Here is an 18,087-nt window from a genome sequence, read left to right as displayed (position 1 = left end):
ATGTGTGGGCCCATAAAACATCTCTTTCTTATGTTTTTTTCTTTCCTTTTTTGGCGGAAAAGTGTCAGAGTGAGTGAAAGGAAAGGGATGAGCACAAAGCAGCAAACAAAGAGATAGAAATGAGGCGCTTTTGAGGAAAAGCCCTATTGTCTAACTTGTTGTAGCCCATCACGTTTGATTGAAACGCAGCCTCTGTGCCGTGCTCTGCACAAGAAACTTTATTGTGGATCTTACCCTCCAGCTATAGTTTCTGACTCCAGATGTTGCGGCCTGAACACGACAAGCCGATGGTGGACGCTGACATGGCGTGAGAAGCGAACAGCGCTTGAATGATATTGGAAAAAACTCACAATGCGATATTTATTTTTCAAATAAAAAAATCGAATGTTTAATAAAAATCATTTTATCGTACTAACTAAATATTACTAATATTTACATCTTAATTCCAAGTTCTTTCAAACGTTAAATCATCAAACTTTTATTTTGTCAGGTTACAAATGGATGCATGCTTTGGATGAGCAATGCCAATCTAGAGTCAGTAGCAAAGCTGCTTTAAGGCAGGCCTCCAAGGTTAGCAAAAAAAAAAAAAAAAAAAGTAACGCTTCAGTACACAAAGAAGGAGGTTTTTTGTTGTTGTTGTTGAATGGATGCCAATGGAGAGAGGCTTCACTACACTGAACAAACTGCTTTAGTGGGAAAACAGCTTATCATTTAATGAATCGACAGCCTATCGGCTAATCTTCAGCATGTTTTCCATTAAACATACATTTTGGATTGATCTATTTTTAGAGTTTACTCCCCAAAAAAAGTGGAGCTGTTTTTTAAGAGAAGTCACATACAATTTTGCGGCAGGTAGGACTCAGTTTACTTCGTTTCTCATTCATTTTGATGGTATCTGCAAACAGTGATTGACAACTCTAAAAAGAAATGAACGGCAAGGCTGTAATGTGATTGGTTATCAAAGCATGCGTGATCCAGGTTGGCTGTTATGCTTTCTCCAATGGTTGAACCACAGACCCTGGTATCTCTCAATAATAACACCATAACTGTCAGTAGCACATATATTTATTTAATTAAATCGCAGTCTGCACTAAGCCATCTCGCGATAGCCATTTTATTTCGATATATTGTGCAGGCCTAATCTGAACAAGTGTGCCGAGGAACATGAGGGGATGATATGTGGTGCATTGGAGGAAAATAGCCACCAGTATGGGCCGTGGGAGGGATGTGGGCAGCAAGCATTTATAACAAGGCTGGCAAACCACACACACATACATGCACGCACACACACACATACACACTAAATCTTGTCAGAGGGTAGCAACCAGAATGTTCTACGGTCCACAGAGAGAAGACAGAAAAACCCAAAAAGAGAGGGAAAAGAGAGCTGTGCGGAAACAGGGTGATCAGGGATGGCAGCGCCAGGGACCCGAGCGCCCTGAGGAATGAAATGCTTGAGCGAGGAGAAAAAACAGCACCTTCTGGCTCGCAGAGGAGATTGAGAGCACATTAAGATTTCCAGAAGCATAATGGAGGCTGGCCAGCAGATGTCTGCGAGAACAAGTGTGTGTGCGTGTCCATCTGTGCATAGGTCACCGGTGGCGGGGCTAAAACATAGTGGCTAACAGCAGGGAGCATGGTCAAGGGAAGGTAGAAAAGCATTAGCGGAGCGCTAGGGCCAGAGGCAGGTGCCTGGCCCTGAAACAGATGCTGCTTGTAAGAACTTAATGTCCTCGCAGAGGGGTGCTCAGCGGCACTGGGAAGGCCTATGACAGCTTATTAAAGGCCTCTGGCTGACAAGTGTTTGTAAGCTTGGCTTTCAAGGCTCCGAGCTCAGGGCTCGCGCTTCGCTGGTGCTTTGAATGCAGGAAGAGAGGCACCTCTGGCTAGACGTGTCTGAAACCCTTTTCCTCGAAATCCGGGAAGAACTAGTCCCGGTGAGGCTCGGGACACTTATGAGACGCATCAATCTCACGGAGAGGGCATTGAATCCTAGCCTGGGATCACTCACTGCGCGCACACACACCCGACTCTAAAACATGGGCAAACACACATGGTATGACTGAAGTTGCAGTGGAAGATCAATGAATATGTTGCGGAGGTAATATATGAACCTCAGGACTCAAACACATCTGAAACACGGCACAGGCAGTGTAAAGTAAGGCACAGACGCAATATGTTGTCCATATGTTGAAGGTGGATCTATAAATATAAATCAAGCAGGAAGGGAAAGTACTTTCTCCTGCAGATTGTATGACTGTTTTCAGCACCACTGACAGCTCCTTCAGCTGTGGATATTGTCAAATCACTGATTCTTGAGCACTGCTACAAAACTAAAGAAATGGAAGTATGTGTATCAAAATAATTATTTCGGACTCATAAAAATGTGTTTTTGCCTTGCCTATAAACTCAACATCGTTAACACCGTTAGGCGCAAAAAAGTGACAATTATTTATTATAAATATTGACAAGTCAAGCATTCACCTCTTGAATGAATTGAAACTACAGGATGTTTTCAATTATCCCCACAATCAAAAAAATCTGTCTGCCTGCCTGACTGCCTGGCTATCTATCTATCTATCTATCTACAGTGCTTGTCAGAATTATTTGCCCCCTTGGTAAATATGATCAAAGATGGCTGTAAAAAATAAATCTGCATTGTTAATCCTTTTGATATTTTATAAAAAAATTGCAAAAATCTAACCTTTCATTGAAGTAAAATAATTGAAAGTGGGGGGAAAATCACATTATGAAATAAATGTTTTTCTCCAAAACACGTTGGGAACAATTATTTTCCCCCTTTTAGTATTTAATACTTTTTGCAACCTCCTTTTTCCAAGATAACAGCTCTGAGTCTTCTCCTATAATGCCTGATGAGTTTGGAGAACACCTGACATGAGATCAGAGACCATTCCTCCATACAGAATCTCTCCAGATCCTTCAGATTCCCAGATCCATGTTGGCGCTTTTTCTATTATATAATAATATATATATTATTAAATTCTAAACTCTTCCTTCTGTCCGAATAAAGTAACCTTATTAAAAGATCAAATTAATATAATATTATATTATATAATTAATATAATATATAAAGTATTAAGTGAGGACACATGGTTTTAGAGGATGTGAGTCATAATGTACTAATATTTTATCATAATTTTGATCAAATATAATCAAATTAACATAAAATGGTACATATGTGTTAGAACATTCTAGTGATCATCTCTGATTGATCACACAGTGGAAATGTTACCATTTTTAAAACTAGGTAAATTTGAATATATTTTGTCCTGTGTCTGAAGAATCAGTGATAAACACATGACGACCACAGTAACTCAAAGCCGTAGCACAAACATTTGGTCTAGTACAGAACAATACGTAATTCAGATAAAAAGAGAAATCCAGCTACGCCTCAACCGAAACAATGCATCGCTTCAGATTCCTGAAGTTCTCCAGCATCCGCGTTCGGAGAGAGAAACTGTTTAGCATTAGCATATTTACATCTTTGCGAGTTGATTTCTGTCTTTGTAAAATGTAAATGAGTTTCCCCTCCGACAGTGCTGTGTCCAGATAGAGCTGCATTAGCCCAGTGTGCCGTACGCTCCAGGGTTCAAAGAGAGGGCCATGCTCCCTGATTAAATACCCAACAGTATGGGGCTGCAATCATACATTTTTGTACCGGTGCACAATTTCCCACTTATTCTCATACAATCAACGAGACCTCCTCCTGTTCCCCACAGCAGAAGCAGGAGAGACAGAAACATACAGATGGGGGTGATCAAGAGAGGGAAAAATAAATAGGAAGCAAAGACAGAGAGAGACAGACAGACGGAAAAAAGCCAGCAATAGAGAGAGCACGAGAGAGAGAGCGTGTGGCAAACAGTGTGATTAAATGATATTGCCTTGCGTTAGTTCACACAGAGGTTAGCTGCCAGGAGGCAGCAGGCTGTGATTAGCTTCATATATGTGTGTTTGTGTGTGTGTGTGTGTGTGTGTGAGGTAGCGCAGGGCTCGTTTAGAGTCTCTGCAGGAGCACAATGGCTTTGTGTCCTGTTTGAGGGGGGAAACAGCTTTTGCTCTCCTCACAACCATAACGAAGCTGAAGGGAGATGGAGAGGAATGAGGTGCCATTAGATGCCTCCTTATGACCCGCTCTGTCCATTTCTTCTGCATTTGAATGTCTTGTGAGGCTTATAGGATCTCCCCGCTGAAAAACACACAGCTTGGGAGCGGAGATGTGGTGCACATATGCTCCATCACCAATGCGAAGTGGCTCTTCTGCAGGTCACCTGAGTTTGAGTCCAACTCGTGCCATTTCCAGATTCATCTTCCGTCCCGTCTGCCTGTGATTTCCTATCTCCTCGCTCCTTGTTTTCGCAGGAGAAGTGATAAAAGCTTTACTGAATATGACTTTTCTCGCTTGCTTAGAACACAAAAGTTTTTCACGTTCATGCAGTTCTAATGAGTGGGAAAATGAAGCTTTTAAACCTCAAAGAGGATGCAAAAGCATATATAAAAGTGGGTCCTATGAATCTTCTGCTGTATACCAAGTCAAACGATTTTGGTGAGGAACAAACTTAAATTTGTTATTCACTGACCCATTTACCAGATCAGCTGAAAAAAATTACCTTACACAGAAAAAGGTGGAGGATTTACATTGGAAAAAATAATAATCACTCTTTACAAATTGCTTGTAAATTTCACAAATAATTGCACAAGAAATGCCAAGTAACACTGAAATAAATGTGGAATTTTGAAGTAGAAAGTCTAAAATTTTATTTTCTTGTAAAACGAACTCCAGTCATATTTGTTTTGTTTACATCTTTCTAAAATATTTTTTTTATAGTGGAAGAACTTTATCATTTCGAGTCATGAGCTAATCATTCAGGCCAATTTTATGAACCAGATCTACTAGGGCAGAACGATTAATCATAAGAAAATTAATATTGCGGTACAGTGCGATTCACAAATCGCAAAGGCTGTGATTTAAATGATATATCTACATATATATGTATATATATAATTTAAATAATTTAAATAAATATACATACTGTACTGTGTGTGTGTGCGTGTGCGTGCGTGTGTGTGTCCTGCGTAGTATATTAATATCATAAATAGTATTGTCATTTTACAATTACAGTTAATTACATAATTTTTCTTAAATAATAGATTTCTTATTTTAGAGTAAAATATTACAATAGAAATATTTCTTATGCAGTTTAATATTGTTTATTAATAATGATAATAATAATAAATATTATCCCAAATCATTAATTTTTTTTTAAATTGAGACTTATACATCATCTGAAAGCTGGATAAATAAGCTTTCCATTGATGTATGGTTTATTAGGATATAGGACAATATTTGGCCGGGATAAAACTATTTGAACATCTGGAATCTGAGGGTGCATAAAAATCGAAACATTAAAAAAAAATCGCCTTTAAAGTTGTCCATTTATGTTCGTGATTGTGCTGCATTCACACAGAAATTTACAAAATATCTTCATGGAACATGATCTTTACTTAATATCCTAATGATTTTTGGCATAAATCGATAATTTTGACCCATACAATGTATTTTTGGCTTTTGCTACAAATATACCCGTGCTACTTATGAATGGTTTTGTGATCCAGGGTCACAAATGTGTTTTCCAGAGGCAAATCACACAGGTTTGGAACAACATGAGTTAATAAAAACAGAATTTTGTTTCTGAAATGAGGTGCTATGCTATGTATGTGTAATCTTACCTGTCCACAGGCCAGTCCCATACCTCTCTCTCCCATGCCATGAGGACAGGACAGGTTCAGCTCCAGAGCATCTGCATTAGAGTCCTGTTGAGTACAGAAGAATCAAGGAAAACACTTGAAATCTGACACAATTTAATGCAAAGGAAACAAGATTGCTTCATGGATTTCTACAGATGGACACTTTACTATACCATGAGGCTACGGGAGAGGATTCATGAAGCGACGTAACTGATGCTGGTCACATGATAATGAAAGCATGGTGAGTGTAGTACATCCGAATTACATTCATACTACACACATTCATACTATATAGAACATAGCGGTTGTGAAGTAGTTACTTGTTAAAAAATAATACCTACTCAAGAGAGTATGCAATTTTGGACGCAGCCCAGTTGTAAATGCCCTTCCAAGATGCATTTGAGGCTGATAGCAATCCGACCACTCAAACAAGCTGGGAGGTGGGTCAAGACACTTACAGGATGAGACTCATGCAATCGTGGATGCAGCAATCACAAAACGCAAACACTAACTGCCATAGTGTGTGAAGAGAGCTTTGGTATATTTCCATATAGCTCAGGAAATGGAATTTATATCCATTTTGTATTTATGTGGCCAAGTGTAAATGTAAGTGGAATCCAATCAATCAAGACACATTATACATGTTTTAACAGACCTTTCAATAATAAGGTCACAAATGACATACAGTGTATGAATGTCCTTTGTTAACAAACCAAGTTACGTTTACCTTTAAGTCAGCACAACGCTACCAAAATGTTTCAAAAAAACTTTTTTCTTCCATTTTAAAATGATAAAATATATCTATTGATCAAAATAAAGATGTAAAAAGCATCTGGGAACTTCTTTAACAAAAATAAAATGATCATAAAAAAAACATTTTTAATATATACTATACTATACTATATAAAGTGTCCAAATACTTTTTGGGGCAGCTGTATGCAAAACAGCGGGAGCCTCCTAGAAGCTGCACAAAGAAAAAGAGACAAATCTATAACAAAAAGAAAAAAAACACCTTGAGCACTTCCCAGCATTCAAAAAGCATAAAATGGTGTTCTTAAAATAGACCCAGAATAACTCTTTGACATGTCAAAGCTGCCACAGAGTCGTCTTATAAAAAGGAAAGCAGAAAAAAGGCAGCACAGGTGGATGGGGAGCGGGTGAGTGAGCGAGGGTGCTGGAAGTGGGAAAGCATTCAACAGGCAATTACGCTCTGGCGGCCGTTCTGAACCGCACTGAAATGGGGAGAGCCAGAACCATTTCTCCTCTACACACCCTACAAACCTGCTGCTTCAGACACACAGCCTTGGCTTTCCGAAAGCCTGACAGCCATTAGAGAGGAGAGAGAGAGAGAGACAGAGAGAGAGAGAGGGATAGTAAATGAGAGCGAGCGAGCGATTTGGCTGGGTTTGAGAGACACAAAATGACAGACAAGACAGGCAGAAGACAGAATTGTGCAAATCTACTCCAAGGTGTGCAGATATAAGCTGCATAATTATATTATATGGCCAAAAAATTGAGGACATCTGCTTTGTGAACATTTCATTCCACAAATGATGGAGAATAATATGATGTTGGTCCGTACTGCAATAAAACACTTCTCTGGAAAGGGTTTCCAGTCAATGCTGAAAATTTTCAGTGGCTGTTTCCTTCCTGCATCCACATGAACATAACTGTGGTCAGTACTGATGTTGAGCGAATATTGAATTTTGATTAATAATATAAGTAAAAACTAATATTATGAAATATTACAATTTAAGTTTTTTATATTTTAAAATATAATATTATTGTGATGGCAAAGCTGAATTTACAAAAATTACACAAAAGCACCATATACACTTCATAAAAGTGGTCCATACAGCAATATAACAAAGATTTGTGGTAAGATTTTTTAAATGTTGAATTTTCATGATCCTTCAGAAATCATTCTAATATGCTGATTTGGTGCTCAATAACTTTTTTTTTTCTTTTTTTTATCAATGTTGAATACAGTTGTTTAATATAAAAAAAAAAAAAAAATCAGGATTCTTTGATGAATACACAGTTGATGATCAATACTGTCCCTTTTGATCAATTGAATGCAATTAATGTGCATATGTGCACACAAAATACACATAGAGTACACATTTATACGTGTGAATGTGTTATAACATCCCTGAAGGAAAAAAGCTAACCTAAACCATGAAAAAACAGCCCTAGATTATTCTTATTCCTCCTCCGTCAAACTTTACAGCTGGCAACATATATGTGTGGAAGGTTGGGAATGTGAGTTGCCCTCTCAGTCAGATTCAGATTCTCCCGTCAGTCTCGAGATCTGTTTGTCAGACTGCCAGATGGTGAAGAGTGAGTGATTAATCGAAGAATGCATTTCCATCGCTCCTGAGCTCTTCGCCACTCCAGCTGATGCTTGCCGTTGCTCGTGCTGATCTTAGATTTGTATGCAGCTGCATGACCACAGAAACCAAATTTATAAAGCCCCTGATGAACAGTTCTTGTGCAGTTCTGTGTTTCCAGAGGCTGGCGGACTCAACAAGGAGATTCACAACCAAGGACAGATGACATTCAACGGCCCCTTTTTGCATTTTCCACCTGGGACTTTGTGGGAAAGATTGCATCCTTGGACAGATTTCAAGTAATTCTATTTGTGAATCCTAACAATGCCATGGTCAGAAACAAGAGCATGTGTGTAATGAGAAAGATCTTTTGTGTACCACATTCAACAGAAAACTTCAAACTATTATCCAGAAATAGTCAAAAGTACATCACATCAAAGCTCCCAACTTAAACGGGAAACAAAAGCCAACTGTTGCGCTCGTCGAGACGAAGATAAGTACTTGCATCTATTATAGGTTTCTATTTGTAAGCTCAGATGATTTCAGTCTTCACGTACGGACCAGGCTTTAAGCTGTGGCTTACCTGCAGGACTCTGAAAAATGTTGTTTGTTTGTGTGTGTGTGTGTGTGTGTGTGAGACAGAGTGAGTGGAGGGTGTCTGGATACGCTCCATTAGACAGCCAGAGGCCTCAACACAAACACTGATCAGACCTGACACTAACTTTGACAAGAACTAACCACTCCAGTGTGATCAAAGCCGTGCTGCCCGGCCCAATCCAGCTCATAGCTACATCAAGGCACCTTTGATAGACAATTCTGTTGGGCCCTTTAACACAGTGCACTTCTTTAATGAATGAATTAAAGACCAGCATTAAGAAATTTCTCGAACTCTTCTCTCAGCTAAAGTTAGGCTTCGTCACCACAGAAAAAGACAGCTCTCATATCTTCGGTGTCTTTGAAAGTTTCATAAAAGCACAGCGTGTTTAGTAAAGGCGAGAATGACACATCAAAATCCTGATCCTAATTCCAAACAGCCAAAGTTCAGTGAAAATAAGAGCAAAATACACTGTTTACTCCTGGTTTTAAGATCAGTTTCTGGTGGTCACAAGGGGTCAGTACAGATGGTCCCAATGACACAAAGTATCTGATGTAGTAAGTGATGTACACTACCGGTCAGTAAGATTATATTTTATTTTAATATATATTAAAATGTCATTTATTCCTGTGATGTCAAAGCTGAATTTTCAGCAGTCTTCAGTGTCACATGATCCTTCAGAAATCATGCTGATTTGCTGCTCAAGTCTCTATTATCAATGCTGAAAGTTAGAAAATAGAGAGTTCAAAGGAACAGCATTTATGTGAAATAGAATATTTTCTGAACAATGTAAAAATCTTTACTGTTATGGCTTTTAAAGAACTGGTTCATAAGAGAGGCGTTCGTTTCGGCAACGAGACTATACCGGCTGTGCTGTAGAGTATGTTTTTGATTCATTGAAAAGAATCAGTTCATAACAGACATTCATTTCGGGAATCAGACAACGCTGGTCGCACTGTATATCCTTGACTCACTTAAAGGGATAGTTCACTTTGAAATAAAATTTTGGTATGTTTTAGCTTACCTCAAGGGCATCCAAGATGTAGGTGTCTTTTTTTCCGCAGAAGTTTCAATTTTGATATTTTTAGGTCAAACCGTTCTTGTCTGTCAGTCATATAATGCAGGTCTATGGTCACTGTCTCAAAGAGCATGCACAAAGTCCAAATTAAAACAATTCCCCATCGTCCAAATTAAACAATTCCCCATCGTAAGTACACATTGATGGCCTAAGACACGAAACGAGTGGTTTGTGTGAGAAAACGAACAGTATTTATATCGTTGTTATCTCTTGAACACAGCCGCGTCCAAATGATCTGACGGCGTGGGCGGGTATAGATATATAGACTAGACGTCGCCTTGGCTACTGCAGTTCATTGGAACGAAACCGTAGCCAAGCGACATCTAGTGTATACATCTATACCCGCCCGCGGGCGGGTATAGATGTATACACTAGATGTCGCCTTCGCTACTGCAGTTCATTGGAACGAAACCGTAGCCAAGGCGACATCTATGTATATATCTATACCCGCCCGCGCCCTCAGATCATTTGGACGCGGCTGTGTTCAAGAGGTAAAAACTATATAAATACTGGTCGTTTTCTCACACAAACCGCTCGTTTCGTGTCTTAGGCCATCAATGTGTACTTACGATGGGGAATTGTTTAATTTGGACGATGGGGAATTGTTTTAATTTGGACTTTGTGCATGCTCTTTGAGACAGTGACCATAGACCTGCATGAAATGACTGACAGACAAGAACGGTTTGACCTAAAAATATCAAAATTGAAACTACTGCGGAAAAAAAGACACCTACATCTTGGATGCCCTTGAGGTAAGCTAAAACATACCAAAATTTATTTTCAAAGTGAACTATCCCTTTAATAGAATCGGTTCATTGGAGTCTTTTGCCTTTTATGAAGAAAGATGTTTGTACCATTTTATTTTGCGGAATTCTGTATTTTTATAACATCACATTCAAGACAGATCATAATACTATGTGTAAATAGGGCCAACATGTGGGTTGTTTTGTAATGTATATTATATCACAGGACTGGTGAGGAGGAAGAAGATTGTCATAATGATAGAACAGTAGAGGATGACTTACATGATTGTACATGAAACTTCCCACTAAACTCCCTCACAAACGTCTTCCTTATTTGTTTTGAAGCTCACCGTCACGCCAACCTCCTCTTTGCACGAGCCAAATTTTCTCCTGGGTTTTTCTCAATGTAAACGCACATGTGTGTGGGATCGTTGAGCGTATTTGTATGTGTGTGTGTGTGTGTGTGTGTGTGTGTGTGAGGGCGTCGAGGAGTTAAACTGGAAGGTACAAGAGCGTACAACACCTCAATTAGAGCAGCAGCAGCAGTAAGTGTTAGTGATGGCAGGGTCCTGTCCGTTTACATACAGAACGAAACAGCTCCAGCGAGGACACACACATATGTCGGCTGCAATAAAGCCAGTCTACAGAAACCCTCAAGTATATGTCGAACAAGAAACTCTAGGTTCCCTGTTGGTGCTTCACTCTTGTCTTGTTAGGAAACAGATTGTCAAAACCTGTTAGGTTTAAAGGGATAGTTCACTCATATATATAAATAGGTTTATCATTTACTCATCTTTACTCAAAAACTCACCTACATAATTTCTTTTTATCTGTGGAAAACCATAAAGATAACTATAATGATAACTATATTTGCATCCACTCAAGCGGACAGTATGTTCTTTATTCTAAGCGCGCTGCAATTTTGCTGTCTGTCACTTTAAATGCTCAAGCTCTTTAAAGCATGATGGATTCTGATTGGCTGTTTTTATCGTTCATCAGCTGGAAAAAATCGCTCTGATTTCTCTGTGCTGTTATTGTTATAGCTGTGGTGTGAACTCTGCTATTCTGTTACATTAAGAACAACTTTTAGAACTATATCTTTATCGTTATCTTTATAGTTATGGTTCTTGGTATGAAAGGGCCTTAATATATGGTTAACAATATGGTTGCTTTTGTAAACATTAGTTAACTACATCAGATAACATTAAGTAACAATGAAAAAAAAAAAAAACTAATATTAGTTAATGTTAATTTCCTAATTTACTAACACATTATTAAAATGAAAAGTTGTTTCTGTTAATCTAACAAATTAAAAAAAAAAATTAATAAATACTGTACCAAATATATTTCACATTGATTTAACATTGTCAGTTTATGCATTAATTAACTAATGTTACCTATTGGAACCTTATTGTAAAATGTTGCCAATGCCATCTATTCTATTCTATTCTATTCTATTCTATTCTATTCTATTCTATTCTATGTACGATTTGTTTTGAAATAATGCATTACATTTATCAAAAATGACAGTAAAGACAATGTATCATGGTTTCTACAAAAATATTAAGCAGCAAATCCATTTTCAACATTGATAATAATAATAAATGTTTCTTGAGCACCAAATCAGCATATTAGAATGCTTTCTGAAGGATCATGTGACACTGAAGACTTGGAGTCATACTGAGCCCAAACATGTCATGTCATGCCATATTATATATTGCTGTATGGATCACTTTTATGAAAGTACAATCTTCAACATTTCTCATTTTGTGTTTCACAGAAGGAAGACATGCCAAGATGAGCTGAGAAAATGATGACAAATATTCATATTTGGTTGAGCTATGCCTTTAAGTCAAGCCTTTGTTTAGCCACTAGATGAATAAAAGCACACTTACTCTGTCAAGGTCAGTCTGGTTATGACAGAGGAAGCAGGTTTGTTCCAGCTATGGCAAACATACATTTTATAAAGTTTTACCACTTCTCATTCACAGTTTGTGAGCACAGTTGGCTTCTGTCACCCGAAAGGCTGAAATCCAATGATACAGTATCTAATGCAAATTTAATGTAAAAGCCTCTTTCCACAGAACCAATGAGGCTTTACACTATGAATATGGATGCGACTGTGTTTGTCACTGTGTTGAGAATGCGTGTGATAAACAAATGCTTCTTTTTGTGATATGCTGAGCAAAAAAATTATAATTCAGACTTCACAAAAAATTCACATTAACAGACTTTCAAACATGTAAATGGAATGGATATCTTGAGGAACAAGATCTTCAGAACATTAACTAATTTCACGGATTCATGTTACATTTACTTTTCATGCTTCCAATAAGCCTGATTACTCTCAGAAGTTGGGAGATGTGTAAGGAGCAAACAGAGCAAACTTGACAAACACACGCAAAGAGAATGGCGGCTTACCTCAGCCATCTTTGCCAGCTCAGTCCAGTCAGCTTGGTTGTAACTGCACATAATACTGGCAATGATAATCTAGACAGAGAAGAAAAGGAAAAAAAAAACTTAGGGAGAATGAAAATGACTGATGAAGTGTGATTTCACCTGACGCGCTAGCACAAAATCCGCCAGTTTTTTTAATCCGCATTTATTCATTTCATTTTTTAACAGCCCAGCTCACAGCAAAAGCTATTACCCTGCCTTAAACTGTGCAGCTTTATAATTCAGTGCGTTTGCAGATGCCCAGTGGCATGCACATATTATTAAAACAATAAAAACATCACGCTGACAGCATTATTCAGCTCCTCTGTGGCAAGGCAGGATTTAGCTGTATTACTCTCTCTGTATGCGGAGACACTGTAATCGCACCATAAAGCGGAGAGATATACGCCACGTGTCTCATCCTCGCCGGGCGCTTTTAAGGGAAACAAATCGGCACAGAGGGTGCTGGGAGGAATGCTTGGCGGCCAAAGCATGTGTTGAAGTTTATGAGTCCATCCATCCTGGATCTTGCTGGGACCTGGGGGACCTGTAGCGGCTTTAACCCCACCTCCTCTCATCCGCTCACCTCTGGGAGCTCCGCTCAACCGCACATACTGACCACGGCTAGAAAAGCAGCGTCGATGCTTTATTGGTGTCAGGAGGATAACTGAGGGCCGGGTCTCCATACATGTATCTGTGATATAACATCAAGTCGGCTCTTTTTGCTGTCTTGCATTTAGCAGAAACTCGAGCTTGAGAAGAAACAAGTCTGTGAATGTACATGCAGGGCATTGTTCTACTATGGAAGCTTGTTTTTGCCACAAAAGTCATTGTTTTGAGATCAAGACCTTTTATCTCACAATTATGACTTTTTTCTCACAATTGAGAGTTTGTGGAAATTTATATCTCACAGTTCAGACTTTTCTTCTCAACTCGCAATTCTGAGTTTATATCTTGCAATTCAAAGAATTAAAAAAAGAGTCAGAATTGTGAAATACTGCATAAACTAAACAACTGGGGAAAAAAGTCAAGAATTGAGAGATAAAAACTTGCAATCACCTTTTAAATTTTTTTATTCGGTGGCGGAAATAAGCTTCCATACTCTACTCCTTTCTAATCAGAGAGAGAGAGTGAGCAAGACAGGCTGCGTCTCTGAGAAGCACAGGAATCACCCTGTTATCGCTTTAATAACACTGTGCTGAGGTAACCGAGCCCGTCCGCCAACACTAGCAACACTGGCCCTCTAGGGACCCCCATTGCTGTGGAAACTGTCAATCACGCGATGATGTGAGGAAATTAAAAAAAGAGAAGGGGGCAGGGTCGCATCTTTTTCTACGAGCCACGTCTGTTCCTCAGTTACAGGACTCTCGCGAGCCTCGCGGGCTCACAGAGAGTGTGTTTGTGGGGCTGAAATATGTGAGCCAGTATAATTTGACATTATTGCGGTGGTTTTGTTATTCATTACGCTTCTCTGAGTATTCATTTCATCCAGCGGCATGCGCCCATCACCCCTGACCACGAACCAGTCACACGCTGTGATGAGCTCCGCTGAACACACACTTCAGCATTCCCCTAGAGTGTGTTCGGTGCTGGCCCGCGCGGGTCACGACGTGGTGGCGAGGAGCGTTGGGGAAAAATGGAAATTGTAAATAGTAAATGGAGATAATGGGCATGTTGAATAGCTGATATCTGCCCAAAATCAATGAGCATTATCAATGAGAGTCTTACTAAACAATTCAGTGTGCATATTATGTTTATCTTGCTAGATGTGTGACAGGCAGAGAAAGATGCTCTTTTCCAAAACCTAGTGTGCTGCCTACAGTGGAAGCATTTTAAGGGAGCATAGCTAAATGTAGACATTTTAATACTGATTCTTTTTTTGGCCAAATTCTAATATATCCTTTGTGGAGAAGGCAATCTTGGGAAGCACTGTGGCGAGAAGTGAAAACACAAATCCAAGATGATGGGTAATGTTGACCATAAATAAATGTACATTTCATTTACAAAGTAGTTAAGTGTAAATACAACTGAATAATTTTACCCACACTGTAAAAGGACTGCTTCATGTGGCTCCTTCTAAATTAACTGGTTTGACAATTGTCACAAATATTTTATTATGACTGAATAAACTTTACTTTATTAGATTATACCAAATAACAAAACAATTTTTTGGGGGTTAGATAAAAGTATAACTCCTTAAGGTGAAACCTGTGCAGTACAATATTTGTAAAAGCCAATTATTGTAGCAGTGTTTACCAGAGTAAATGTCATTAGCCTAGCAACATGCTAATTTAGTCAGACATTAGACGTTAGTTATAACTTTGTGCTAGCTACTTACATTAAATTGTATTGTATTGTATGTCCCTCATTTATTTTCAGATTAATCTTGCATTATTAAAACATTAACAATAGTTTACAATAGCATTATTAAACAGAAATATTATAACTACATTTTACTGCTGAAGCCTCTGCCACTAGTGTTTTGAGCGTTTCTGCATATTAATGTTGCGGAAAATACAAGGATGTGAGTGCTTTTTGCGAGTCTGAATCTCGTAATTGCGGTAAATGTCGGCAAATCAATCAATCACACAGTTTATATGAAATTTCATTCAATACCAAAACATATGTGACTAAAACTAATTATTTGACCAAATATAATTATGTGCTACGCATTTTTGTTTACTAGGTTTTTCCATGCTACAAAATGCTAACTTCAACAACATGCTAACTTCAAACTAAAAAAAAAAAGCACTAATTCAAAGTTCAATTTAGGATTGGATGTTGCCTAAGAAGATAAGGTTCCTATGTAGACAGTGAGGTAAAAGCCAGTCTGAAAAAAAACAACAACAAAAAAACAGGGACACATCTGTGTGAAGGAGGGATTCATGGGGTTAGTGTGAAAAGTGACATTGTGCCTCATAATTACACCTTGTAATTCAAAATTAATCTCACCCTTGAGTGAAGCAGGCAGACAACAAAAGTTGAGGAAGTTATTTTGTGCTCAAACGGGCTGTCTCATTGCAAATGATTAGAGAGAAAAGAGATGGCTGATTGCGATGAAAAGAACACTACAAAAAGCCATTGTCATCTGCCTGCGGAGCGACAGAGGAGGGGAGAAGAAGAGAATGAAGGCTTTGGAAAATCTTCTATTAGTGAGATTCTATTACACAATTACTCGTGAAGCAGTTAACATGCACAGAGCAAAAGCGACTCTAGTTACTGAGGGACCGAAAACGAGGGAAAAAGATGGCACCTCTATTATAGAGAATTATGGCTGTTGATAAAACACTGACAGGCTCCCCAGACTCACAAAGTGAGAAACAAAGTAATGAATCACATTATGGAAAAAAAAAAAACTCTGCAGGAATAAGAGTAAAGGAGAAAGAGAAATAAGAGATAAAGACAAGATAAGTCAAACGCTGAGCTGAAAGTGAACTCACATTTTTGGGGAAGTCAGCTTTGAGTTCAGCCACGCTCTTGCACCAGTAGGCGGCTGTTTTTTCACTAATGAGCTCGATGTTGAGGAACGAGCCCTGGCCAGGACCGAAAAGGTGCCCTGAGGTGGTCCCACGCACGATTCGAGGTGACACATTGGTCACCAAATCCTGCAAGAGAGAGAAACTTTGTCACTGTTCACTAAACTGCAATTAGCAGTGAGAGAGCACACAAACTGCATTCGCTAGGCTGAAAGTGATCAAACTTGGAGCATGAATGCATTTTTCCTTTGAAACCTTTACACACACATCTGTACTTTCTTCATCATAATGTCAGACTCCACAAATGCTTGCTATATATTCATGATACAAGCATAAATCAAACACATTTCAGCCTTTTTTCACCATTAAGAGAAAACTATGATAAATGAACTAATAAGAGCATGGCCCATTAGGAAGAGCAATTAGAATTCATTTGCATGTGTTAATTAGGAGCCACACAATTTTAAACAATTAAGATAACTAGGGGCGTCGTCATGCATTATTATCTTATTTTTATTTTTATTTTTGAGGTGGCACCAGAGGCAAGATAACACATGACCAAAGAAAATAAAATTCACTCAACTACTTCGATTCCCATGACCTTAAATATGATGATAATAATAACTTTATTTGTATATACTGTAGCACACTTAAAGGTGGCTTTTCAAGGTGCTTTACAAAAAGAGAAAAATATAAAAGGCAGCTATATATTTTTTATATATTCTATATATAAGCGGCAAAAATAATCCTTTCAAACATAATTTGACGACGTGTTTAATTTGGATCAGATACACACTGTGTAGGTAACCGTAAAGTTTACTCTATTCTTCTCCCAGTTCACCATCCACTTACTTTCATGTATTTTGGGAAAAGTGGAGGAATATACGCGTTTTAATTCCAGTGTAACACCAAATTCTGTGACCTATCGAATTCTGCAAATTCTACTATGGTAACAAATTTGATGGCCCCAAAATTTGGTATGACAAGCTCTTTGATTTTCAGCATTCCAGCGCAAACTAACATGGTGGTGGTCATTTAACATGATCATTATAAAGGTGGTTAACGCTAGCGTTTTTGATCATTTTACAAAAATGTCATGGCCACAGGAATATATTGCTGTATGAATATCTGAACATGCAACATATCAAAAGAAAGAACAGACTCTCTGCTTTTAAACAAACAAACAAAAAATTTATATTTTTTTATCAACACTTGCATGTAATTTTCATAAAAAAAGCAAATCAAAGACTACAACGTGCATAAGCAATGAAGCTTGTTTCCGCCACTGAATAGAAAATGAAAAAGGTAATTGCAAATTTTTATCTCACAATTGTGAGAAAAAGTCAGAACTGCGAGATGTAAACTCGGAATTGTGAGATAAAAAGTCGCAATTATCTTTTAATTGGTTTTATTCCGTGTCGGAAACAAGTTTCCATAGCAATGCTTTTAGCTCTTGTTTCTGCTACTTTTTTTATCCGTGTTTTGATCCGGAAATATCAGATATTTTACGATTTAGTCTGAGAAAATTTTGAATGAAAAGGAAAAGTGAAATAAAAAAGATACATCAGTAATACGGCATATTGTCTATTGTGGCATCGGTGTGTCACGTGACAAGCTTGACATGTCGGCATGGGAATAATAAGGTGGTACATTCTAAAATAAC

General features: G+C 38.2%; 1 protein-coding gene across 1 annotated transcript in view; it reads right to left on the bottom strand.

Annotated features, from left to right (window-relative positions):
- Window positions 1-18,087, bottom strand: part of dpydb (dihydropyrimidine dehydrogenase b) — a 137,871-nt gene that overhangs the window by 35,513 nt on the left and 84,271 nt on the right. The window contains exons 14-16 of the mRNA XM_084411657.1: window positions 16,389-16,553; window positions 12,934-13,002; window positions 5,749-5,832 (exon numbers count right to left, since the gene is read on the bottom strand). Coding sequence (XP_084267783.1) covers window positions 5,749-5,832; window positions 12,934-13,002; window positions 16,389-16,553 — 318 coding nt within the window. The remainder of the gene's footprint in view (window positions 1-5,748; window positions 5,833-12,933; window positions 13,003-16,388; window positions 16,554-18,087) is intronic.

This window comes from Rutilus rutilus (genome assembly GCF_951802725.1).
Source record: "Rutilus rutilus genome assembly, chromosome: 6".
Lineage (NCBI taxonomy): Eukaryota > Metazoa > Chordata > Actinopteri > Cypriniformes > Leuciscidae > Rutilus > Rutilus rutilus.
Note: the sequence above shows the minus strand (reverse complement) of the source record. Positions and strands in the feature narration are given on the sequence as shown.